Here is a 26,522-nt window from a genome sequence, read left to right on the forward strand (position 1 = left end):
GGTGCCGCAGTGCCGGGCTTTCGCAACGAAGCCCAGTGTCAGCCTGCACCGGTAACCGCGGGACAAGAAACTGCGTGAAGCATGGGTTGTAAAGCTAAGAACCGGCAAGTAGCCATCGGCTACGAGTCTTGTGTGCAACAAGCACTTCCGCAAAGAAGACTTTCGTTACTGCGTCGGGCCTGCGATGTTCGGTGAGCAGCAGACAGTGCGCACTGTGACGATGGCTCACGCGCGCTTCCCGCCGGAAAATGATGCCTATCTGCCACAGGATGGAAAAGGCGCTACCTTTTACCACGTGCGATACCATCTCAGAACCCTCCCGTGCGACCTCTTGATCGTCGGCCCCGTGCTCAGCGTCCACAAAATCGGCTGCAGATGCGCAAGTCATATGTTTAGATACGTTGAATTAAAAAACTCACAGGGTCCCTTATGCATTCGCCAAAGATGACTAGAAGGCGAAAGCCATCTTCTTCTTCTTGTCAGTCGATGTATTGATTCTCCCGCGCCCCCCTCCAAAAGCGTTCTGCACCGAACGCGGTTTTGCACGGCCTCCGTGACCGATCACGGAGGCAATGCAAAGCAACCATGACGTTGAATACGTCATCATGTGCCGTCACGTTATGTAACGTCATAATGACGCTACATATTTTGGCGATCTGTGACGTCATGATGACATCATATGATAACGCCATCACCGATCACAGAGGCAATGCAAAGGGACCATGTCGTGTGAATACGTCATCATGTAACATCACACGTTATGTCACGTCATGGTGATGTCATAATGAAGTTGCAAATTTATGAGGTCTGTGACGTCATGATGACGTCATATGTTGACCTCATCACGTGACGATTACTTTTGCGTCACTCGTCTTGGCGCCGCGATGGTCAATCTTCCCGTTTGGAGAGGCATCTGGCTTTCGCCTTCATAAGCTGCGCGACGTTTGCTTGTGGACGTACATAGCGAGAGAGCCAAATGCTGCGGCTGTGTCATGCATTTATGTTGGCAATAACATTTTTTCAGTCAAGCTTGCGTTCCCCTGACGCAAACACTATGTCCCACATTTATTTGCATCAATCTCAAACTGACGTTGGGCCTCTCCAACCCCATGTATTTTAGTAAAACTTGTTGTTAGACTAGTTGGTGCATGTTACAAGAAAATTCGACGACGCAAACCACCGAGAAAAGAAGGCGAAAGGAAAGAGCGTTCGGACGCTCTTTCCTTTCGCCTTCTTTTCTCGGTGGTTTGCGTCGTCAAATTTTCTTGGCCCATGTATTTTCTTGGAGCCTCATTTATTTACGTGGGAAAGATGCCACCCTGTTGGCGTTAAACACGACACTGCTGCCAAAATTGCTGGGGTACTCGTCAAATATTTACTATCTTGTTTTGCGGCTGCTGGTTGCTGCAATAACTTCTATTTTATTCACCGCTATTTCAAGTTCGCGTGGGTCCTAGTTCACAGCCGCCGTTTGCAGAACAAGTCCGGCGAACATTACTGTATTTTCTTTCTTTTCCTTGGCGTCGCATGCTACTACCATGCTCTGTCTCGTAGACTATACTTCTCCTTCCACCAGCAATCTGGAAGTGGTGAAGCTTTGGTCTATGAATTTGTTGATCACAGAGAGCGGCAAGTTCACTGGAATGCAAATGGAACGATAATTAAGGAGCATTAAAAAAAGGCGTCGCATTTGCTCACGTTTTGTGTGAGCACCAAACGAAACGAATGCACTGAATAAAGAAACAGAAGCAGCGGCATTTGCCCGCTGAGAAGGCCGATCAATACGCAGCGCGAGACAGCTTGTCAAATGACATTGAAACGTACACGAATTGAGACCGAAAAAAAAAAAAACTGAATCGTCGGGACGGCACATCACAAAGTTGCCATGCGCACCGAAGCCGTAGTTGTAACGAAATTGCTTTTGAACTGCTCCGATAGCGTCCGCGCAACAGTAATTGTTTGTGTACTCATAAATTCTCATATTTTGCGGCCTAAAGTTCACAGCGCGGTGCCAAAACGCGTTCGTAGCAAAAGCGAAACTGTCAGTACGAGCATACATGCAGACGCTCATACATGCAGAGGCACCGTCATTCGTCGCGAACTCGTGCGATCGCTGGCTTGAGGCTCCTTCTGATATGCTCCATTTGGTTATACGGGCAGTCTACTCTAACGAGATATTTCACATATTTTGCACTCAGCGAGTGACTACCTTTCACGCAGGAAGCCGGTTCGGGGGTCTCCAACGCGGTGACCGCGTGAAGCGGGTGCTCGGTTTTCTACAGAGAGACAGCGACTGTAGACTATCTTGTGCTTTCAGTTCGTCGAAAATGATTATTTTGACAGTAAAGAACACAGTTCCTTTCGAAAGCACCTGCAGAAATGTCCCGGAGGGCTTCCGCGAGGTGATTTTGTAGAGCGCCGACAGCAAAACCTATGGGGCGCGCGCCGGCGGCATCCTGCCTAGCACGCAATCGAGGCGCGTCCGATAGAGGGCGACTCCGTAACTCCTCGCCACCAGTATGCTACCTTTAGGTAGCAGAGTAGCGCATAGGTCCGGCTAAAGCCCCTCCATCGTCATGGAGGGGCTTTAGGTCCGGCTAGCAACCACGGCTATGCGGTGAAGTCGCACTTCGTTTTTGCAGGCGACATGCCTACCGTGTCACCAGGGCTGGGCAGAGATACTCAGAAAAGTATTCCGGAATACAGATATCGAAATACATGAACTGGAAGCCTAAAATACAGATACTGAGATACATTTGCCTTTAACGTAACGGGATATTTCGGAGATACTTTTGCAAAAAGACGAAAAAAGTATTCCGGAATACAGTTACAGCGATACAGATACTGGAATACTTTTTTTATTTCAAGGATGCTCATACTACGCAAAGACACTTATTAGTGCAACATAATGTTGTAATTAAAGTTACAGCCCATCGAAACGTTCAGTTCATTTATTTATTTATTACAGTACCCTCAGCGCCATTAAGACATTGCAGGGGAGGGGGTGGACAAAGCACATAATTAGTAATAATGACATAATTACAAGTATCAATTGCAATAAAAATACACTATTTCACAGCAACAGTAACAAGGATTGGACACCGAAATCGACATACTTGGCGAACAAACTAAGCTATGCTAGAAATAGCACACTTTAAGCCAATCACTCGAATCACTAATGAACACCAGTGAATTGAAAAAAAGCACACATTCATTTTGAACATCTGCTTTGCTGAGAAGGTTGCTGTGTAGGCTTCTCAAGTAGGCTGTCTTCTAACAGCGTCGGTTCAGCCTCAGCAGAAGACTCACGAAAAAAAAAAAGTCTGTCTACCGCTGAAGGCGAGCACAAATTTGTGCTATAGTGAATAAATATCGCCTTCATAGCCGGATTGCGCTGCAGCGTGGCGATATCTCTTCTCGGGTCACCTAGATACCGAAACGCTTCCGCGCTCACTTGGGTTGTTCTGACTGTACAGAATCCGAAGTCTGTCCCCATCTTCGGAATCCTAAGTTGTCTGACCCTGTCGGCTTCAATGAAGTTTTCACTACCACCGACGCTACCAGCACCCATTTCAGAAAGCCGCAACAGGCGAAGTCGGCTCCGGCGGTGGGGGAGCCTGCTACCACAGAGACCATTTCACCCATGTCATCAATTAGGAACGCACCCTGACATTGGAGGTGTGCCTGAAAGCGCGTCAAAGATAGCCGTCTTCTAGTCACTTCCGCCGCGACTACGGGAACTGCTTTTAGAAGTGCAGCCGCTTTGACAACTGAACGCACGCGAACGCACGCGCCGGGGGTCGCGAAGTAATGGCTTGCCACCCGAAAAAAATTAGGCGTGCTGCACTGACCTTGAGAGACAGCGACTTTCGTCGGCAGAGGCCGACAACACTGCCCCTGCGATTCTGCCGTCTGCGGCGTCGCGCTTTACCACATGGACCATTCTGTGCTTGAGGGGAAACCATCGCCGCCCTATCTGTCGGCGACCGGCGGCGCGCCTTTGCTTGTCTTGGCACAAAAAAGAAAAAAAAAGACGCCGTTCTCCCATTGGAAACTCACCTCATTTCCGACACAAACAATGTAACGAGATACCCGTGTCCTACATAGTATCGCGATACAGGCGATACATCGTAAATGTATTTCACTACTGAGATACAAATACATTTTTCAAATGTATTTCGATACAGAAATACAGATACTCAAAAGTATCTCTGAAATACTATCGCGATACTCTTGTATCGCGATACTGCCCAGCCCTGCGTGTCACCGATTAACCTGTCTGGCGTGTCAAAGACCGGCGATAAGCATTGGCTGTCGATGGCAAGTGTTAATTCAGTTCGCTGCAGCGGCGGCGTCGAGAAATAAAAAAATTGGCCCAAGCGGCAGCTTCTCTGCAATGCATGGTTGCTAGCGGCGTTGGAAGACAGATGCGCAACTCTGCTACCTAAAGGTAGCATATACAGTAACTCTACGGCGACGCGGCGCTCAGCGCCGCCCGTGGCGAGCGGCGTACCAACGGGGTAAAGTCCCTAGATTTTTCGAAAAGCGAAAAACATAGGGACTTTACAACGGGGTGGTGGGAAAACGAAACCACGCGGATGTCCGCGTGTGTGCCCGCTATCCGACGTTTCGTGCGCGCGAAGTTGCAAGGCTGCCTGTTGCTTGGCGATGTCCCAAGTACTTTTTGCGGGGTTTAGGCCCATTAAAGGACTTCGCGATTACTTTCATGGTGCCGCGTTAACCAGCGGAGAGAAGCTACATGCTGCTTCACACGTCCGCGACGTCAAAGAAGTGGACGGTGTAGACGTTCACGCGAAGTGCCGCTCGCAGCAAGGAAAACAGCTGTATCAAGTCATTCTTCACGTGAGTAAAACCTATCGTTACATTAAAGCTGAAGTGACTGAACTGCCACCTTTAAAATGTTGTTTTGAATAGTTTATGTTTTATTCGACGCCTCTCTGGGGGCAATGCGTGTCTCATTTCACTGTGGCGCATTGTACGCCACGGCCTATATTATTCCATTCCCCCTTGTCGCACTCTCATTTCATCTAGATAAACACTTCGATGTGAAGCGGGTACAACATGGTTGCTTTGAATTGTGACTTTGCTCGATCTGTTTTCAATCGATTGCGATCCGCGTATCGAGCTGGAGCACAATCGCAGGCGAGTTGGTGTCAGCATAGTCATGACCAGTGCAGTAAAACAGCTCGACTCTGATAGTTTGCCCGTGTAGCGCCTACCATGGTTGATCGAAATTAAGATATTCGATCCGGATCGGGTGCGATCTTGGTTGATGGTAGCTGTGCGCCACTGTGGAGCTCTAACGCTGCGCGCGCGTCGGCGTAGTCTGGCGCGCTACACAGGGACCTACTTTGCGACCTAATCTGCACAACTACGCGTTGCCTCGCGTGACAAGCGAGACAAATGAGCTCTAATTTATTCGGTATTTTAAACATAAGCACAACATATCGAGTTTAGTGTCGAGTTGGTTGCTTTTAAACCACTGGGCGTTCCAGGGGCGTTTTTTCACGCCTCCACCACTTCCTCCCGAGGCACAAGCCATTGCACCGTCCCAAAGTGGTCCCAACACGTGTCACAAAAAGGAGAAACAAACGGAAATGGCCCCGAACGTGGACGACGCTACGCACAATGCGCGGGAAACGAATGCGCTTCAGTCGGCTTAGCCGCAGCACACCGCCCCGTTGCTTTCGCGTCGCTACGGCAGGTGGCGCCAGGGTCGCCGCAAACTCCACTGTACGGAGCCTATGTGTCGTCACTGTATCGCCTTAACCTCGTCAATCGCAAAGTGTACGCCCGCGGGAGGTTCATCTAATGCTCTCAAGGCCACTTTGAGTACCGATCTGACTCCAACCCAAACCCATGACTTATTCGCCATTTTAACGAAACACCAAGCTTGTTTTGACGTTTGTCCAGATGGCTTGGGTCAAACTACGGCGGCCTCTCATCGTATCGACACAGATGGGTCTCGTATCATTCGCCGTCGCCCTTACCGTGTGTCGTCTTCAGAACGCAAGGTTATCGAGGAACAAGTCAATGACATGCTCGCACGCAACATTATCACTCTACCCTTGGTCTTCTCCTGTTGTCCTAGTTAAAAGGACGGGTCCGTACGATTTTGCGTTGATTACAGGGCACTAAACAAAATTACCCGGAAGGATGTATATCCTATGCCTCGGATTGACGACGCCCTTGACACCTTACAGGGCGCTGAATACTTTTCAAGCCTCGACTTGCGATCTGGCTATTGGCAGGTCCCGATGCACGAGTCTGATAAAGAGAAGACGGCATTTGCTACACCTGATGGCCTCTTCGAATTCAATGCGATGCCTTTTGGGCTCTGCAATGTCCCAGCCACATTTGAACGAATGATCGACACGGTACTGCGGGGCTTAAAATGGAAGACGTGTCTTTGTTACCTGGACGACATCGTCATCTTTTCGTCCAGCTTCTCACAACACCTAGAACGTCTAGACAAGGTACTAACGTGTCTAGCCAAAGCCGGTCTCCAGCTAAATACCAAGAAGTGTCGGTTTGCGAGCTGCAGCATCAAAGTGTTTGGTCACGTCGTCAGCAAGCTTGGTATTGAACCCGATCCTGACAAGGTGGCCGCTGTCTTGCACTTTCCTAAACCCACTACGCTAAAGGACCTTCGCAGCTTCCTCGGCTTAGCGTCGCACTTCCGCCGGTTTGTCCGTGATTTCGCCACTATCGCAGCACCTCTTCACAAAGTTCTGACCACAAGTGCATCCTTCCTTTGGACGGATGACTGTGAAGCTGCTTTCCAGACCCTCAAGCGATGCCTTACGTCAGGGCCAGTTCTTCGCCATTTCGATCCCACAGCAGCTACTATCTTACACACCGACGCAAGTGGGCATGGAATCGGCGCTGTCCTGCTGCAGCATGACCAGACTTCGCAAGAGCAAGTAGTGGCTTACGCGAGTCGCACTCTCTCTCCAGCTGAACGGAATTACACCATCACTGAACAAGAATGTCTGGTCATCGTGTGGTCTGTGCAAAAGTTTCGCCCTTACTTGTACGGCCGCCGTTTTACGATCGTGACCGACCATCATGCGCTCTGTTGGCTGTCCTCTCTGAAGAACTTGTCAGGACGCCTCGGCCGTTGGGTGCTCCGACTCCAGGAGTATGACTATACATTGTCACATACAGGTCGGGTAAGAAACACCAAGATGCCGACGCTTTGTCGCGTTATCCGCTGTCGCAAAATAACCATGACGCACCTACCTCCTGTGTGGCACCTCTCAGCGAAGCAACCACGCAGATGACCAGCCTTAGTCCGATCAAGTCCACTGCGCCAGATGACTTGCTTCAGTCCGCAGACCTCGCCGCGCTCCAACGTGCAGATACATACTGCCGTACAATCATCGATCGGCTCACTGGCTCGTCCCGTGCTCCCAACAGCCGCTTACGACGACAGCTCGCGCGTTTCAAACTTCACGATGGAGCGCTCCTTCGGTACATTTACCATCCTCTCGGTAACCGATGGGTCCCAGTCATCCCTCGCTCACTTCGACTCCAAGTTTTAGAAGCCTTTCACGACGACCCGACGGCTGGCCACTTAGGTTTTCATAAAACCTACGATCGCATCAAGACTGGCTGCTTCTGGCCTGGCCTTTCCACTAGTGTTTCCAAGTACGTCGAGTCCTGTTCGTCATGCCAACACCGAAAACGTTCCACATCTCTTCCCGCCAGCCCTTTACAACCTCTACCGTGCCCGTCCGCTCCCTTCGAGTTCGTGGGCATAGACTTATACGGACCTCTTCCGCTTACACCCGCCGGTCATCGCTGGATCGTTACTGCCGTAGACCACTTAACTCGCTACGCTGAGACGGCAGCTCTTCCTTCTGGTGCTGCCTCCGAAGTCGCCGACTTTGTCCTGCGTGCCATTATCTTACGTCACGGCGCCCCTCGAGTTCTCCTAAGTGACCGTGGCAAGACGTTTCTTTCTCATGTCCTCGCTGAAGTCCTACAGGCCTCTGACACCATCCATAAGACCACCTCGGCATATCACCCGCAGACAAATTGTCTCATCGAGCGTTTTCACCGAACTTTTTCCGACATCATCTCTATGTATGTTCAGCCCGATCACAAGAACTGGGACACAATACTGCCTTTCGTCACATTTGCCTACAATACGGCCATACAACGCACTACAAGCTACAGCCTGTTTTTCCTCGTGTATGGCCGTGCACCGTCTTTTGTTCTGGACACCACATTTTTATCCACGCCCTCTGTTCCATCTTCGTCCCTTCCAGAAGAGTTCGCTGCCCGCGTCATTCATCTTTCGCTGAATGACCTTTTCCTCATCAATGGTTCGTATAACGTTGTCAAATATTTAAACACAGATAATCCCAAAAAGTGCATGGCTTTCCCATAGATGTAGTTGATCTAATTTATTCTATTCCCCATGCACAGCTGTTGACTTGTGTGAAGGCTTGTATTATAGAGCAGAATGATGAATGCGCATTCATCAACAGTTGCGGTATTAGTACGGAACGTTTCCTAGAGCTGCTCACGTTTTATTTGTCTTTGACCGCGGTTGGATGGGGTGATCAAGTGTATGTGCAGCGATCCGGTATCTGTGACATTTTTCTTAGTTGTATTGGCAATGCCTTGGCTAATGATCTGGATGGAATGGTGGTGAAGATTTTTCGCTACGTAGACGATTATTTGGTTGTCACAAAGAAGGACAATTTCATGCATCAGATGATCAATGTTGTGAAATGTTTCAAAGAAAGAGGACTAGGCCTGACCTTCACATGCCAAAGTCCTCTGGAAAGCAAAATTCAGTTTCTGGAACTGTCTCTGACGTTTAATGAGCAATATGTTTGCTGGGAATTTGCCCCTAGGTCCAAGAAGCCTTTGCTTAACTATTCCTCCAGTCATTCCAAGATTGTGAAATCTGGTATCGCTGTTAACACCATTTTTTCTACCCTAACCAAGTCTTGTGTCCACAAAATGTCCTCTAGCCTCCTATCTCAAGTTCATCGTCTGAAACACGCGTCCTTTCCTCTTGACGCCATTGTTTCTGCGGCATTAAAAGATTTGAACAAAGTTAGAAATGGTCCAGCAAAACCGCTCGATGACAAACTAGCAAAGGGTAACAAACTAGCGGTGATCCCGTATATTCATGGCATTTCTCACCGTATTAAAAAGATTGCCGACAAGTTTAACATTGACGTCTACTTTTCCGCTAAGAATAAGCTAATGCCCTGTGTGCCAAGTTTGATAATTTCTCCTCAGGTGCGAGTGGGTCACCTAGGAGAACGTGCACAGTAAAACACCGCATGCAGTTCGTCCCTTGCAAAAGCAATGTAGTGTACTCAATTCCAATTTCGTGCGGTAAAGTGTATGTGGGGCAAACGGGGCACTGCCTCAACATTCGCCTGCGCGAGCATCATAACTCTCTTAAGGGTGCGCCATATTCGCATTTGGCCGCCCACTGTGCCGCTTGTGGCTGCTCACCGGAGTTCTGCCGCACGACCGCTGTTTTTGGACACAGTGAGGCTCGAATCAGGGAGATAGCTGAAGCTTTTGCTATCAGCAAAAATGGCGACACGTGTGTCAGCACTCCATTGATTGCGTTGCTCGATTGTGAGATAGCTTACTTGGACAACACTTAAACTTGCTCTATGCCTGCATTCGCTCGTCATGTGCTTAAGTTGCGTGCGCATCTGTTTTTCTTTCCTTTCTTAATTTTTTTTCTCTTTGTGCTTGAATAAAGCATTTAGTTGTCAGTGCTCGCGTTGTGCAGTCTCTTCTTTGTGTCTAGTTTTTTGCGCTGTTCAATATGAATAGTTAATTATTATTTTTTCCTTACACAGTCATGCGTATGTGATAATTATGCGGTGGATCACTTGCACGTCATTTGTTGCGTGCTGTTATGAGCAGGTGCTGTGAGCGTGACCCACAAAATTTCGACCAAACATTAACAGCTAACGACTTATACGGAAGGAGACAATGCAGTTTTACGTTACAATCACCCACATTTTTTCAAAGAAAATTTGAGCTCACACAGTTTGCGTAGGCTATCTACTTGGAGGGGCCGGAGGGGAGGAGTGAAGGGCCACTTCACCGCTTTTCCATCCAACCCCCACACAAGCTGGGAAAAGTAGGAGGGCAAGGAACGACACCTAGTATGCAATTTCGTAGTCACTTATATTCTTATAACTATACGCAACCAGCTCAGTCTGATTTCCTTAAGTATTAATCGACTGAACTTGGTCTTCTGCTTTAGAAAGACTTTATTTAGAGGGCTCTAAGAGTAAAGAAATTGGCACTCGGATTACCCCGAAGACTTCTGCGAAGTACCTTGCTTTGTCAGCCACATGTTTTCTTTAATAAGTGAAAATTTAAGGTACTACAGTAATAGCAGATTCTTCATACTCATCGTATTTACAACGACAAACTGTGACTGTGAAGTTTCCAGATGGAATGCTCAGATGAAGTACAGGTTAAATGTGACTGTACTTCACGGTAATATTTCCAAAATGTTATTAAACACTGCTGTGTTGTCGCAGTATAGGACGGCCCCGCCTGCACAGTCTGTTTGTGCAGATTCTTCCGTGATTGAAAACAAACAGTTTTGAAAAGAAAATCATCTAATAATCACTATTACTATAAGAAATCAAGTGAACTTCAGAGAAAATGTAGTCCCCCCCCCCCTCTCTCTCCCTATATATTGTCACGTGGTCGTGACGTCGATGAAGACAGCAGTCGGCGTTTGCAGGATGAAACTGTTTATTTGGCCGAACTTGTGGCCGGAAAATGAGAACTATAACTACAGCAATACACGCTGTACAAATATAGCGGCGAACAGGGCGTCGTCCGTCGATCAACTGACAAGCGGTCAATCGCGTCGGCTTTTATACAGGCGGTATCGAACTTTCCAGCAATATCGCTGGTGGCGGCGTTATCTCTAGACAAAGCTGGAACGTTCGCGTGCGGGGCGCAATCTTAACAGAACGATCTACTATAGACGTGAAGCTTCTCGAACAATGTTTCGCGGACAGCGTCGAGCGTTGATAACCGTCCCTGCCGGTCAAACCCGAATACATCAAAACAAGACAAGAAGTGGGCGTGGCATTGCCCCCCTCTGAAAAAGCATCGTCCCGATGCTTGTGAAAGAACATAGAAAGAGAAAAAAACAAGTGCATACAAAAATAAATTACAATAACAAAGGAAGAAAAATAGAGTCCCCAGGTTCGCTAACGCGCAAAAAACGGCTTAAGGCGCACGACATGGACGACTTCAGGTCGTGCGCGGCGTCGCTGGGAGTTCGTAATGCCGTCCGGGATCACCTCGTAGTCAAGAGCGCCGAGGCGTCGAAGAACCTTGTATGGCCCGAAGTATCGCCGAAGGAGTTTTTCGCTAAGCCCACGTCGGCGTATCGGCGTCCAGACCCAAACACGGTCGCCGGGCTGGTATTCCGCGAAGCGTCGTCGAAGATTGTAGCGACGGCTGTCGGTGTGCTGCTGGGTCTTGATGCGCAGGCGGGCGAGCTGTCGAGCTTCTTCGGCACGTTGTAAGTAAGCGGCGGCATCGAGGTTTTCTTCGTCGGTGACGTTGGGTAGCATGGCGTCGAGCGTCGTCGCCGGGCTCCTTCCGTAGACCAACTTGTACGGAGTCATCTGCGTCGTTTCTTGGACGGCCGTGTTGTATGCGAAGGTCACATACGGAAGGATGGCATCCCACGTCTTGTGTTCGACGTCGACATACATGGCCAACATGTCGGCGATGGTCTTGTTTAGCCGCTCGGTCAGGCCATTTGTCTGTGGGTGGTACGCTGTGGTCCGGCGGTGGCTTGTTTGGCTGTATCTCAGTATTGCCTGAGTTAGGTCAGCAGTAAACGCCGTACCTCTGTCGGTGATGAGAACTTCTGGGGCGCCATGACGCAGGACGATGTTCTCAACGAAGAACTTCGCTACCTCGGCGGCACTGCCTCTAGGCAGGGCCCTCGTCTCGGCGTAGCGGGTAAGGTAGTCTGTAGCTACGACGATCCATTTGTTTCCGGTATTGGACGTCGGGAACGGACCCAGTAAGTCCATCCCGATTTGCTGGAACGGCCGTCGAGGTGGCTCGATAGGCTGCAGAAGTCCGGCTGGCCTAGTGGGCGGTGTCTTGCGTCGCTGACAGTCCCGGCAGGTCTTCACGTAACGAGTGACGTCGGCGGAAAGGCGCGGCCAGTAGTACTTCTCCTGTATTCTTGCTAGCGTGCGAGAAACACCCAGGTGTCCAGCCGTCGGGTCGTCGTGCAGAGCCTGGAGGACCTCTGGCCGCAATGTCGAGGGTACCACGAGAAGGCTATCGGCTCGAAGCGGTGAGAAGTTTTTCTTTAGGAGAACACCGTTGCGCAAGAAAAATGACGGCAGTCCCCGCGTGAATACCTTCGGAACAACGGTGGTCCTGCCCTCGAGGTATTCCACAAGGCCCCTGAGTTCTGGATCCGTTCGCTGTCGTTCGGCGAAGTCGTCGGCACTTATGATACCCAAGAAGGAGTCGTCCTCCTTGTCGTCCTGCGGCGGTGGGTCGACGGGGGCGCGAGACAGGCAGTCAGCGTCGGAGTGTTTCCTTCCGGACTTGTAAACGACGGTAATGTCGAATTCTTGAAGTCGTAGGCTCCACCGTGCGAGGCGACCTGAAGGGTCCTTCAAGTTAGCTAGCCAACACAATGCGTGGTGGTCGCTCACAACTTTGAAGGGCCTGCCGTAGAGGTAGGGGCGAAACTTGGATGCAGCCCAGATGATCGCTAGGCACTCCTTTTCTGTTGTGGAATAGTTCGTTTCTGCCTTTGATAGCGACCGGCTAGCATAACTGATGACCCTTTCCTGCCCGTCAGTCTTCTGCACAAGGACGGCGCCGAGTCCTACGCTGCTTGCGTCGGTGTGGATTTCCGTATCGGCGTATTCGTCGAAGTGTGCTAGTATAGGAGGCATCTGAAGGCGTCGTTTCAGTTCTTCAAATGCTTCGATTTGCGCCGTTTCCCACTTGAATGGCACGTCGGTCTTCGTGAGGTGAGTTAGCGGTTCGGCGATTCGTGAAAATTCCTTGACAAAGCGCCTGTAGTAGGCGCACAAGCCGAGAAAACGGCACACGGCTTTCGTGTCGGTGGGGGGCGGGAAGGCAGCGATGGCAGCTGTTTTCCGCGGGTCTGGGCGAACACCACCCTTACTGATCACGTGACCCAAAAACAGCAGCTCCTCGTATGCAAAGCGGCACTTTTCAGGCTTCAAGGTGAGGCCAGAAGTCTTGATTGCTTGTAGTACAGTGTCCAGGCGCCGGAGGTGTTCGTCGAAGCTTGAGGCAAACACAATGACGTCGTCCAAGTACACAAGGCAAGTCTGCCACTTCAGTCCAGCCAGCACGGTGTCCATAACGCGCTGGAACGTCGCAGGTGCCGAGCAAAGACCAAAGGGCATAACCTTGAACTCGAAGAGGCCGTCTGGTGTTATAAAGGCAGTCTTCTCTCGGTCTCTCTCGTCGACTTCGATTTGCCAATAGCCGGTCTTGAGGTCCATCGACGAAAAGTACCTCGCGTTGTAGAGTCGATCCAGGGTGTCGTCTATCCGTGGGAGAGGGTAGACGTCCTTCTTCGTGATTTTGTTGAGGCGGCGATAATCGACGCAGAAGCGTAGGGTTCCGTCTTTCTTCTTCACTAACACCACAGGTGACGCCCATGGACTCTTCGACGGCTGGATGATGTCGTCGCGTAGCATTTCGTCGACTTGTTTCTTTATGGATTCGCGTTCTCGCGTTGAAACTCTGTACGGGCTCTGCCGGAGTGGCCTGGCATTTTCCTCTGTTATGATGCGATGTTTTGCGACTGGGGTCTGGCGGATTCTTGACGATGACGAAAAGCAGTCCCTGTATTTCAAGAGCAGGGTTTTGAGCTGTTCTTGTTTATGCTTCGGAAGGCTAGGATTAACGTCGAAAACTGGTTGAGAAGCTTGGTTCGTCGGTGTTGGCTCGGAAGAATCGGCGATGGCGAAAGCCATCGACGTAGCCGTGATTTCTTCGATGTAGGCGACTGTCGTGCCTTTGTTTACGTGCTTATACTCGTTGCTAAAATTTGTGAGCATCACTGTTGCTTTGCCTCCCCGCAACTCTGCTATTCCTCTTGCGACGCAAATCTCGCGGTTAATCAACTGGTGCTGGTCGCCTTCAATGACGCCTTCCAGGTCTGCTACTTTCTGAGAGCCGACGGAAATGATGACGCTGGAGCGAGGGGGAATGGTGACTTGGTCTTCCAGCACATTCAAGGCATGCTTCCCTGGCGGCGTGTACCGCGGTAATGCTTTTTCTGTAGATAGTGTTATCGACTTCGATCTGAGGTCGATGACTGCACCATGAAGGCCTAAGAAGTCCATACCAAGGATGACATCTCGGGAGCAATGCTGAAGGACTACAAAGCTTGCGGGATAAATCCGGTTGTTGATGGAGACCCTCGCTGTGCAGATTCCTGCCGGCGTTACTAGGTGACCTCCCGCTGTGCGGATTTCGGGGCCTTCCCAGGCGGTCTTGACTTTCTTCAGCTTCGTCGCGAACGGTCCACTGATGACGGAATAGTCGGCTCCAGTATCGACGAGAGCGGTGACGTTGTGGCCGTCGATGAGAACGTCGAGGTCACTCGTTCGTCGCCTACCGTTTCGATTTGGTCGCGGCGTCGGATCACGGCTACGTCGGTTTGTCCCGCTGCTTCGTCGTTGTGTCGTCAGGTCTTCTTCGGGCCGTGAAGTTTCGACGTCAGGGCTTCGTTCGGCTTGCGGCGTGTTCTTTAGATGTCGTTGCGGCGTTGTCGTCGGCGGCGGAGGATCTTCGGTATTTCGTCGTACAGCAACCGCACCTCCATCGGTTGCTGCCCTTAGTTTTCCGGATACGGGCTAGGTGACCGGCCCCGAGTTGGGCCAGTGTATGGTCGGCGTTGGGGAGAGACGTAGCGGCCTGGCGACGGCGAACGGGAAGGTTGTCGGGGCGTCCATTGCGTTCCCGCGAGGTAGTCGGCGATGTCACGTGGTCTTTCCCCTCGCTGTGGACGCGGCGCGTCGATGGCGAATCCACGCAGTCCCATCTGTCGGTATTGGCAGCGGCGGTAAGTGTGGCCAGCTTCTCCGCAATGGTAACAGAGTGGGCGGTGGTCGGGGGCGCGCCAAACGTCGGTCTTCCTCGGCGTGTATCGTTGGCCGGCTGGCGGGTGGTGTGACGTCGGTGGCGGCGGCGGTGGTGCCTGGCGGCGGAACTGTTGAGGCGGCGCGGCGTCTTGACTTGGGCGAGGAGGGGGAGCGTTGCGTCGGGCTGCAGCAGCATAGGTCACTGCTTGCAGCTGCGGCTGCGCTGACTCGGGGGTGCCCAGAGACTGCTGGATTTCCTCTCGGACGATGTCAGCGATCGACGCAACTTCAGGCTGTGGTGAGGGTAAGAGCTTGCGTAGTTCTTCCCGCACGATCGCTCGGATCGTTTCGCGCAGGTCGTCGGAGCCGACAGCATGAACAACTGGGTTGTCTTGAATCGATCGGCGATTATACTGCCGGTTGCGCATTTCCAACGTCTTCTCAATCGTCGTCGCCTCTGAGACGAACTCTTGGACTGTCGACGGTGGGTTCCGCATTAGCCCAGCGAAGAGCTCTTGCTTTACCCCTCGCATGAGCAAGCGGACTTTCTTGTCCTCGGGCATGGCTGGGTCGGCGTGTCGGAACAGTCTGCTCATCTCTTCCGCGTACAGCACCACGTTCTCGTTTGGAAGCTGCACACGGGTTTCCAGCAGAGCTTCGGCCCTCTCCTTGCGGACGACACTCGTGAATGTGGCAAGGAATCTTGTGCGAAAAATGTCCCACGTCGTGAGGCTTCGCTCTTGGTTCTCGAACCAAGTTCGGGCAGAGTCCTCCAAGGCGAAGTAGACGTGTCTTAACTTGTCTTCATCGGTCCATTCGTTAAAAATGGCGACGCGGTCGTACTTCTCCAGCCAACTTTCCGGGTCTTCAGCAGATGATCCGTGAAAGGTCGGTGGTTCCTTTGGGCGCTGTAGCAGCACGGGTGCAAGCGGCATGGTTGCTGTCATTGTCGCTGTTGTGTTGGTCATGGTCGGGGTCTTCCTGGTCTTGTCGGGTAAAGGCTGGTATTCTGGAGGTAGTCCTTGTGTCCTGCGGCTTGCTCGCTGTTCGGGGTAGGCGTCGATGTCTTCGTTGCGGCCCGGACTGGGTTCACGGCCTGACGGGGGCGACCGGAACATGAGCGAAGCAGCACCTCCACCAGATGTCACGTGGTCGTGACGTCGATGAAGACAGCAGTCGGCGTTTGCAGGATGAAACTGTTTATTTGGCCGAACTTGTGGCCGGAAAATGAGAACTATAACTACAGCAATACACGCTGTACAAATATAGCGGCGAACAGGGCGTCGTCCGTCGATCAACTGACAAGCGGTCAATCGCGTCGGCTTTTATACAGGCGGTATCGAACTTTCCAGCAATATCGCTGGTGGCGGCGTTATCTCTAGACAAAGCTGGAACGTTCGCGTGCGGGGCGCAATCTTAACAGAACGATCTACTATAGACGTGAAGCTTCTCGAACAATGTTTCGCGGACAGCGTCGAGCGTTGATAACCGTCCCTGCCGGTCAAACCCGAATACATCAAAACAAGACAAGAAGTGGGCGTGGCAATATATATATATATATATATATATATATATATATATATATATATATATATATAATATATGTTGGTACGCCACTGGTCCCAGCAGTAACACAACGCTTAAAGATGGATAAGCTTCGTTCCGCACCGCATTGTAAAAGTTAAGTAGACTTCAAGTGCCCGGTGTGGAAACTCGACGCAAAAAACTATATCGCGTAGCAAATGCCCCTCGCTTTCCGCGCGCTTCCCGAGCGCAGAAAGCCCACGAGTCCGGCGCAGCAGCGGCGCGGCGCGGGAGTTCACCGCAAAAGGCCCACGCGGAAGCCGGCGCTTTGGACACTCCCCCTATTCTAGGTCACTGTCGGAGGCACGGAGGCGCGCACATGAAGGCTCCCTACGCCCGTTGCGCTGCTCGCGCCATCTCGCTTGTAATGAAGAAACGCTTATAAGCGCCTGCCGTCTCTGAGCCCTGCCAGCGGTAAAGGGTGTGTATATAAAGCTCGCCGTTAGCTACCTCAAGGATCTGCACTTTGTGGCATAATGGCCAGCGCCACGCGCTGCGGAGCGAGAGGTTGCGGGTTCGATTCCGCGCTTTGAAAGCGTTTTTCTGAAATATTTCATTTCTTTGGGACTTTCATATATACATACATACATATACGGTGCATGACGGCGGCGACGGCAACAACCAGCCGAGACTGTCCATGTGACTTTTTTGGCAGTAGTGCTTTGTGCGGGGAAATCATACTCTGCAATTTTCCGAATAATGATTTAATCGCGAACGTTTGGTTGACGAGGTGTCAGAAAAAACAGGTATCGTCGCTATGAATCAAAGGACTGCGGGATACCTCGCGTTGGGCACTTATAGGAAGACGACAAATGAGGCTGTAAAGGGCGATATGGGATGGGCAAGTTTTGAGGTGAGGGGCTCAGAGCAAAATGAGGGTCGACATTGAGGTCTGGGCACAGGAACTCCACGACAGTGTAAAGAAAGCCACAAAAGATATACCAGAGAAGGCAGGGCCAGAAAACGCGGATGCAAAGCTGCTACATTTATGGGAAGCGCGGAATAGCATACAGGCACGATGGAAACGGAAAAGACTCAATAGAACCCTTAGACGGAAAATAGCTCAACTCGATAAGGAAATCGAGAAACATGCAAAAGATTGACGTGGCAAAACTGGGAAGCGACGTGTAACATAATGCAGGGAGCAGTAAACTAGGCAAAGACATGGAATATCCTCCTACACTTGCTTGAACCTGAAAAAAAAGCAAATTGAGCAGACGCACAACATAAATAAGCTAACCCACACATACGCAGGCACTGAGGCGGAATTACTTAAAGTCCCTATACCTTCGGAAAAGCTTTCTCTTGATCTACGCCGCTTCCTCCTCTCCACGCCTCTGATAGGACGGCTGCGGTCACGTGGTAGCGCGCGCCCTCTTTCTCGGTATTTTGTCTCCTTCGCCTCTCGGCGCCATGTTGAACGCTCCGACGTGCCATGTGCTGTGTGTTCGCCCCTTGTGAACTGCACGGATTTTGAAGCGTACGTGTGCGTCTCGCTCGTATTGCCGCGATGCCGGGTTGCTGTGCGTTTGGCTGCCACAACCGTGACACCCATGGGAAAAAGTTTTTTTTGCATTCCGTGCGGCAAAGAAAATGCAGGTCGTCGCAAAATCTGGCTCCACAGAATCGGTCGAGCAAACTTCGAGCCGAGATCGGCGCGGCTTTGTGAGGTAAGTGCTCGTGCGTTTTTACTCTTGATAGGCGTCTTGCTTTGCCGTGTGAGATATGTAGTGTATTACTTACTCAATTTCACGCGAAATTTCGTGTTATTTGTCATGCACCAAGGCAGTCACTTTCTCGAGCAAGTGACTGTCTTGAACACCAGATGGTCGAAATTTTCGGAGGCCTCCACTACGGCATGCCTCCTGATCATATCACGGTTTTGGCACGCACGTAAAACCCCGCATATTAATAACTCTGAAAGAACGAATGTCGTGCACTAGGACACTAGGTTGTGTTCCACATATTCTACTAACCTTTCACTGTGATGTGCAGATGGAAGGGCGAAGATGGAGCGAGCGTCGGAATGAAAGTGCGATAGCAAAAAAAAAAAAAAAAGAACCTAGCGCGCAGGATTTATCGAAAGCAGTGCATTTGCGTGCAGCTCATCCATCATATTGTCTAATTTGGCGAACCACTTCTGGGTGACAGTCAGAACTTCTTTCAAATTCGGAACATGAGCGGGGCTTTAGTTCAGCGGAACGCGGCTCATCGGCCGGCGTGTCATCATGAACTATCGCGTCACAGATTTAGCGCATAAGTTTCAACACGCTGCGGTAGTTGCAGCAGATGCCTGTTTGACGCGCAGTAGATCAAAGCAATAAATTTAAAATTTCAATTAAAGCGCAGCCATGCGCTTATTTTAATAAACGTTCATTCATGTTTAGAACGTTCTCCGACGCTTATGGTGTTTTGCTGCTGTGATAAGATTTCCACCTAACTTGAGTAAAGTGCGTTGGGGGGCTAGTTGGTATGACATAGAATGGTAAAAAACTGCGCGGTTGACGGAACACAAGAAGAAGTAGTACACAGGATGAGCGCAGACTAACAACTGAATTTATTGAAGCATAAATCTTCCACTTCACAAAACCCCGATATGATTATGAGGCACACCGTAGTGTAGGGCTCCGGAAATGAAATTTTGACCATCTGGTGTTGTTTAACGTGCACTGACATCGCACAGTACGCGGGCCTCTAGCATTTCACCTCTATCGAATTGCGACCGCCGCGGCCGGGACCGAACACGCGACCTCCGGGTCAGCAGGCGAGTGCCGAAACCGCTACATCACCGCGGCGGGCAAGCCGAGGAGAAGTAACATATGTGAAATGTCATGAAATTTTGATCGAGCACCTTCATGGGTATTGCAGGCATTGCTGCAGTTATATATGATAGAGATAGTTTATACGCACGGGAACTATTCCTTCCCAAACGGCGTGGCTTGACATCACAGCTCCCATGTAAATATTTCTTGCCGATGCAATAAATAAACGGGGAAACGTTGCGCTCCAAAAAGAACCGGAAACGACATGCAATTTGCTACAAATTGTACATTGCTTGCAGTAGCTCTCCTGGCGCGCTGTAAGAGAATTAGATGGTGCGCACACCTACACCAACTGAGAAAATGAACGCAGAAATAATAGAGTCATTACACACAGCCGTATGCGAGACATGGCACGCGACCACGGCTGGACTAGAAAAGCTGTGGCTGAAGTGGCAGCGCCAGCGCGAGCGGCCTGAAAGCTTCACGCGTCCGAGTGGCGCGTTCGAGGGGGTGTTATTCGGGTGTTAGGCATGCGGATACAAGCAAATAGGCGAAATAATGAAACAATAAAGGCATCAGAAAGAGGGACGCAACAAAGAATGCGTCTGATCGCTAGAATCTCAAACTGACACAGAGGAGTCCAACCTAATTAGGTTAGTGCAAGCTTTCACCATAAGTCGCATAGTATACGTGGCTCCTTATCTCAACCTCCTTATGGCAGAAAAAAACAAGAATTGAAGCATTGATAAGGAAAGTGTATAAACAAGCACTTGGTATACCAGTCAGTACACCCACGGACAGGCTACTTGCATTAGGTGTACACAATACCCTAGATGAATTAATAGAAGCTCACAAAACGGCCCAATATGAGAGACTAGCTCAGACTCCTACGGGCAGGAGGATACTTGACTGCCTCTACATAGGCTATGCAACGCAGCAGGGAAACAAGGCCGATATACCGCGAGAAATACGCGAAAGGATAAACGTTCTACCGATTCCCCAAAACATGCACCCGGAGCATGACGCAGAAAGGCGTGCGGAGAGGGTGAAGACCCTCAGAACTAGATACGCAAACATCAAGGACGTGGTCTACGTTGATGCCGCGACAAATCCACACGAACGAAGAATGGCTGTAGCTGTCGTAAATGGAGGGGGTAACATAGAAGCCAGCAGCTCACTCCGAACGCAATGCGCAGAAACTGCAGAGGAAGCAGCGATCGCATTGGCAATAGCTTCAACGTCGGCCAGACACATAATTAGTGACTCAAAGACAGCGGTGCGAAACTTTCTAAAAGGGCAAATCCCGTCGGAGGCCTCTCCCCCTGGAAACGAGGTGGCTCACACAGTGGCTCGAGAACACACACACCAAGCCAGTGAGCAGCCTCAGCTAGAGATGAGTGAGGAGCACATGGTCAGTTACAATGAAATCACTAAGTACTATAGATTGGCGAGGGCTCGGTATCCCCCTGCCCGCCCGAGACTAAATAAGACACAGACGGTGGTCTGGCGCATTCTCCAAACCAACACTTACCCGAATCCGGTGGCCTACAGCCGTTATTACCCCGACCAATACGATGGCAAATGCCAGCTATGCAGGGAACGGGCGAATCTGCGACACATTCTGTGGGCTTGCCCTCAGGCGTCCCTACAGGGTCGCAATATAAATAATGACGAGCAGTGGGAGGCCTTACTGCTAAGCTCGTATCCGGAAGAGCAACTCTGGGCCGTCCAACTGGCCGAGAACGCCGCCAGGACCCAAGGGCTACTGGCCGCGGTTTAGGCGGGGACCTGTTCCCCAAACGGCTGGACCCAATAAAGTTATTTCTCTCTCTCTCTCCACAACCAACTTGTAAAGCATAGTGCCACTGAACTGACATTATGCCATGCATTTACTTTGTCATACACCAAGCCTTACTCACTGAAACAGTTCTTGGTTACTTCAAATAAAAGTCCACATCAGACTAAATCCAATGGTAGGGTTTACAGAACTTAGCGACAGTGCGCCACTTAAGATTTGTGGTTTCACTCTGGTGAACAGAACTCGGTACTCCGCCGAGTAGTGAACACCTGCTGCAATGCACCAAATTAATCTCTGGAAAGTTATAGGCATTCCTGGTCACAAAGCAGCACATCATTTGGTCTGAAGTTTGCAGTGAACAGTCGCTATAACAGAACAACCTTTTTCCTGCTGTCACTACCCGTTTGTCTGCTCAACTTTAAATGTCTCACAATGTTCTGTTGGTCACTCTCACAACAGGAACACGTCATGTGGCACTTAGCAGAGAAGTGCCAACACCGCAAGCAGCATGGCTTCACTTTTATTTGGTGCCTTCAGACTGACACACTCTTTGGTGGCAGGCATCGTTCCTAGTTCACAACCTTCTCATAAAAGTTGCACTACTCATCACAGTTGAAGGCTTGGCCATCTGTACTTTGTGGTGCCACTCTGGCTTGCAACCAGTCTTGCATAGCAAAAACCAATTCACAGCAACAACAGCCTTTCTCCATCTGGCGGCCTGTGCTTGGTCAACGACTGCGGCAGGAAGAGTTGCTCCACATGTCGCCCATTTGTCAAAATGTGCACACCGACGGCAGATCAGTCCTGCACTGACAATTATCAAAAGCCTTCAAGCAGGAGTACTGAGTTCAGTTGTAGGCCGCTGACGCAACACAGTTCCATCAGTAGGCGCTGGTGCATCGGGTGTGTTAACGCCCTCTTTGCCTCGGGGTCCACAGCAGGTCTGGGCCACACAGTTGGTACGGCTTGGACAGTCCAGGACACAGTCTTTGTCATCACTCTGCAAGCAGGAAACCAATAATTTTTTTACACTAGATAACAGAAAAAGCAGTGTCGCCTGACTTTCTGTTATGCACTGATTTGACATTCCAACTCAGCTGCTTTTATTTATCCAAATGTCAACAGTATATGAAAAATGCTTCCCACACAGTGTGTTGCTGGTGGACAGCAGTTGATGGGGCCCAGAGTGTGCGATCATCATCAACCTGAGTGTTCCCACTGCAGGGCAAACTGCGCTTGCTGCCACCACGTTATCCCGCAAACTTATTAATCTCATCTGCCCACCTCACTTTCTGCCTCCCGCTCAGTCTGTTACACTAAAGAGGGTTCACCAGTGCGAGCCCCCATAGAGAATACATTTTGAGAAGCCCTACCATGCCCAAATTTGGTCAGATTTAGACGGGGCTTTCGGCACTGTATTCGTTTCTAGTATATCGAGGAAATGTTGTGCACAGATATTTTACTCAGGCTTTCATTTTTTTACAAACTAGAGGCAAATATCTAGAAAAATCTTACTTTTTTAACGTCTCGCTATTTCTTGTTATCTTCTAATTATCTAAATTTCATCCGCAACATTTCCTCCCTTTTTTCCCCTGCATATCAAGCCTCTGGTTTGTATTTTACAGGCTCCGAAAGTGTTGTGTGTACTTTCAGTGTGGATTTAAAATTCGCACCAATTTTAACAGGTGCGCCGTGGCTCCACCTGGTGCCGCTTATATTCGGCGATCCTACACCCTACCACCAACCTCTCACAGGCTGTATTCGTGTGCAGCCAAGAAAAGTAAGAGACTTGCTGAGTGAGCTTGAGCAAGCTTGGGTTTTCTTTTCTTTCTTTGTTTGGTTTCTTTGCGGGGTGGGGGGAGAGGAGCTGTACAGCTTCTTTTGTGCCATCTCTCGAGCGTGTTCCATGCGAGGCTAATATAGAAACAGTACCCCTAATACAGGAGTGCGACCCAAACACAAAGCAGCATTTCGGCTGCCAGCACATCGAGAGGTCCTCGGTGTTCAGCGACTATTCCCTGTCTGCAGCTAATCGTCCTATTCAGCACTCGCAGAGATTTGCTGTGGTGGCACGAGGGACAGCGACGGCTTATGCAGTAGAGACTGGCGAACAGACGCGTGCTTCTGCTGCGTTCTGTCGATCAGGAAGATGCATGTTCAATTATGTGTCAAGCGCAACATTGTGGCTGTTTAAAACCGTCGCGAGGCTATCGATAGTGTTGCACACTATTGAAATAGATTACTTGAGTGCTAGTCACTAAAACATGTTTTTATTCTTTCATCACGTGTCTATATGTGCGAATGTTCTTCAATAAATTTCAGTTGATAGTCTGCGCTGTGTATGTTACCACTTTACTTTGTCCGTGTTGTTTTGCGCTACGTTTAATAATGGAATATTACCGACTCGCCCAGCAAAATGTCCTTCTGAAGGTCATAAGGAAGCAGGCAAATCTGGATTTTCGGATATAATAGCGCGATCGGCTACCACAAACTGGTTCTTCGAGGTGCCACCTACGCATGCGTAGATCAGAACAACCTTTGTTTTTTGGAAAGAAGACATTCTTTGAAGTTGAGCGGTCACTGTCAAGTGTATGACTTGACACGAGCTTTTCACAACATAGCAACTCAGGGTGGTGGTGCTGGGTCACTCCCCGCCACCTTCTGTCTTTGCGCTCGACCACCTTCGATGTAATTTTTAAGCAGTTTTCTACTTTTTTTTCCCGTGACAAACATTATCCTTGATTGTCTCTAGCGAAACATTTTTTTTTGCCATCTTAAATTCCCAAACGCTAGCCTACCAAGCATGCTATCTATCTATTAATATATACCTACCAAGCATGCTATATATATATATATATATACGGGGGTGTCCCAACTATCACGCAGCATTATTTAAAAAGAGGGGAATGGCGTTGCGCGAAGCAGACCTAGTGCATATTGTTCCCAGTAGAGCGGAGTAGCCACCACAAATTTTCTCGTTAATGAGGTATAATTATGTACAGTATAACCTCATTACAACAGACCTTCACAGTGGAGAGGATTTTAGTCTGTTGTAAAGAGAGTATGTAAAATCCAAGTACTGTTACAACAGACTTATATGTACCAGCTTTACCAGCTTCCTGACTTCCAGCACGGAAAGAAATCAAGCTCTGATGCAAGCATCGTCGCCCCAACTATCTGCGCATGGCCTTTTTCTACGATGACGTCACTACCAGCACAGGACTTAAGTGGGTGGCGCTGCAACAGCTTCTTCAGTGGGCACGGAGGCACGCACCGAGACAGCATGCTGCAAATTCCACGCTTCTGCCTTTTACAGGTGTGTAAGCCATGCTCCCTGTATGCTAAGAAAAGTGATAACCGGTGTTTGGTTCTGCTTCCGTGCCCGGAAGTGCTTGCCGACATTGCATGCGATTGTTTTTCGATGGTTTTCCTGTTACTTCTTTCTGGTGATATTGAAGCTAATCCGGGCCCTGACAGGCGTACTAAGGCCTTGCTCGATATGGATTCATTGCCTGATGATCCCTCTGAAAAGATGACAGTCATATTTAACCTCATTAAGGACCTTCATGCCCAGTCAACTCAGTCAGCCAAAGTGCAGAACACGTTAGCAACCGACGTGAAAGAAATAAGGACGAGCCAAAAGAAAATCGAAGCTCAAATTACAACGATACAGGAGAGGCTTGATGAATTAGAGGCAAAAACTAATTCTATCGAGCACTTAGAGCAGGCTGTTGATAGCGTGGAGGCGTCGGTGAGGTCGTTTGATAACCACCTTGAGAACTTGGAATCTCGCCTAAATGAACAGGAGGACCGTTCCCGGCGCAATAACTTAATCTTTCGAGGTATTCCAGACTCTCAAGAATCGTGGCAACAATCTGAATCCAAGATAAAGTCCATTCTAACAAGTACGCTTGATGTGCTACCAGACAACGCTATCGAGCGCGCTCACCAGTTAGGGCCGTATGCACCAACTAAATGTCGGCCTATAATTGTTAAGTTTTCGGACTTCAAATCTAAAGAAAAAGTGCTTACTGCGAGGGCAGATCTTAAAGAGAAACATATAAGTGTGACCGAAGATTTCTGTGAATCTACACGTGATGTGAGACGAAAACTATTCGAATTTGCTAGAAATCAACCTGGCGTAAACACATATCAAGTGCGGTACAAAAGGTTGATCATGAATAAGAAGCAGTACATCTACGACTCGATAAACCAATGTGTAAAAGAAGTCGAGTCATTGCAAGCACCCAGAGCTACGGCTGGCAATACAAAACATTTTTCGCAGCACGCATCTGGTACCCGGCAGTCCAAACGTTCGGTGAAATAGGAACGCGACAGGGTCAGCAAACGTGAACTGCTCAATACATCCTTTCTTTTTACTAACATTAGAAGCATTATCAACAAACGCGCTTCATTGGATTCAGCAGTTGATACATGCGAACCGGATATAATCGCATTGACAGAAACATGGCTTCAACCGGCAATCGGAGACCATGAATTATTTGCCAACTCACGCGATTTTTCTATTTACCGCTGTGACCGCGTTAATCGTTCGGGTGGGGGCGTGCTTTTGGCGATAAATAAAAAGTTTCCTTCCGATTGCATTCAAACTGCATCCAGTTTGGAGATTGTATGGGCAGTCGTAACACCAGCCTACCAAAAGATAATTTTGGGGGTTTGTTATCGGCCCCCAAGCTTTACTACAACGTTTGTGTGTGATTTGCACGATGCAGTTAATAGTGTTTTTTCCCGTTACACCACACTGCCAATTTTCCTACTTGGTGATTTCAATATGCCTAATCTCTTATGGAAAAATGTACCCGTCACAGTGTACCCAAACTCATCTATGGCGCAAGACTTCTTAGAGTTGTGCAGTACATTTTCTCTCACACAGTTGATTAAAGAACCAACAAGGATAACACCCTCTGTTTCAAATACACTTGATCTTATATTGACTACGCGACCCGATCTTGTTTCTGAAGTAACATGCCTGCCAGGAATAAGTGATCATAGCCTACTCTCGTTTAAAGTCTGCCTTGAGCAACCTAAGATGGTTAAAACGATCAAGACATTAAGAAATTACAACAAGGCCGACTTTCTTGCTATCAACAATGAACTTGCTGTATTTCTTGATGATTACTTAAGTGATTTCGACTATCGCAACGTTCAGTCGAACTGGAGTATCTTTCTTGCTAAGGTTGTGGAATTAACAGACAAGTATATCCCTGCTTA

At 49.5% G+C, this 26,522-nt stretch overlaps 2 protein-coding genes across 2 annotated transcripts in view; one reads left to right on the top strand and one right to left on the bottom strand.

Annotated features, from left to right (window-relative positions):
* LOC119382266 (uncharacterized) overlaps positions 1-21,272 on the top strand; it is a 64,285-nt gene extending 43,013 nt beyond the window's left edge. The window contains exon 5 of the mRNA XM_049413060.1: positions 21,132-21,272. Coding sequence (XP_049269017.1) covers positions 21,132-21,272 — 141 coding nt within the window. The remainder of the gene's footprint in view (positions 1-21,131) is intronic.
* Positions 21,273-21,794: 522 nt separating this feature from the next.
* The window catches only part of LOC119384144 (zinc transporter 1), a 73,668-nt gene continuing 68,940 nt past the window's right edge, over positions 21,795-26,522 (bottom strand). Inside the window, exon 7 of the mRNA XM_037652437.2 lies at positions 21,795-22,290. Within this exon, the coding sequence (XP_037508365.1) occupies positions 22,120-22,290 (171 nt within the window). The 3' untranslated portion in view covers positions 21,795-22,119. The remainder of the gene's footprint in view (positions 22,291-26,522) is intronic.

This window comes from Rhipicephalus sanguineus, chromosome 2 (genome assembly GCF_013339695.2).
Source record: "Rhipicephalus sanguineus isolate Rsan-2018 chromosome 2, BIME_Rsan_1.4, whole genome shotgun sequence".
Classification (NCBI taxonomy): Eukaryota; Metazoa; Arthropoda; class Arachnida; order Ixodida; family Ixodidae; genus Rhipicephalus; species Rhipicephalus sanguineus.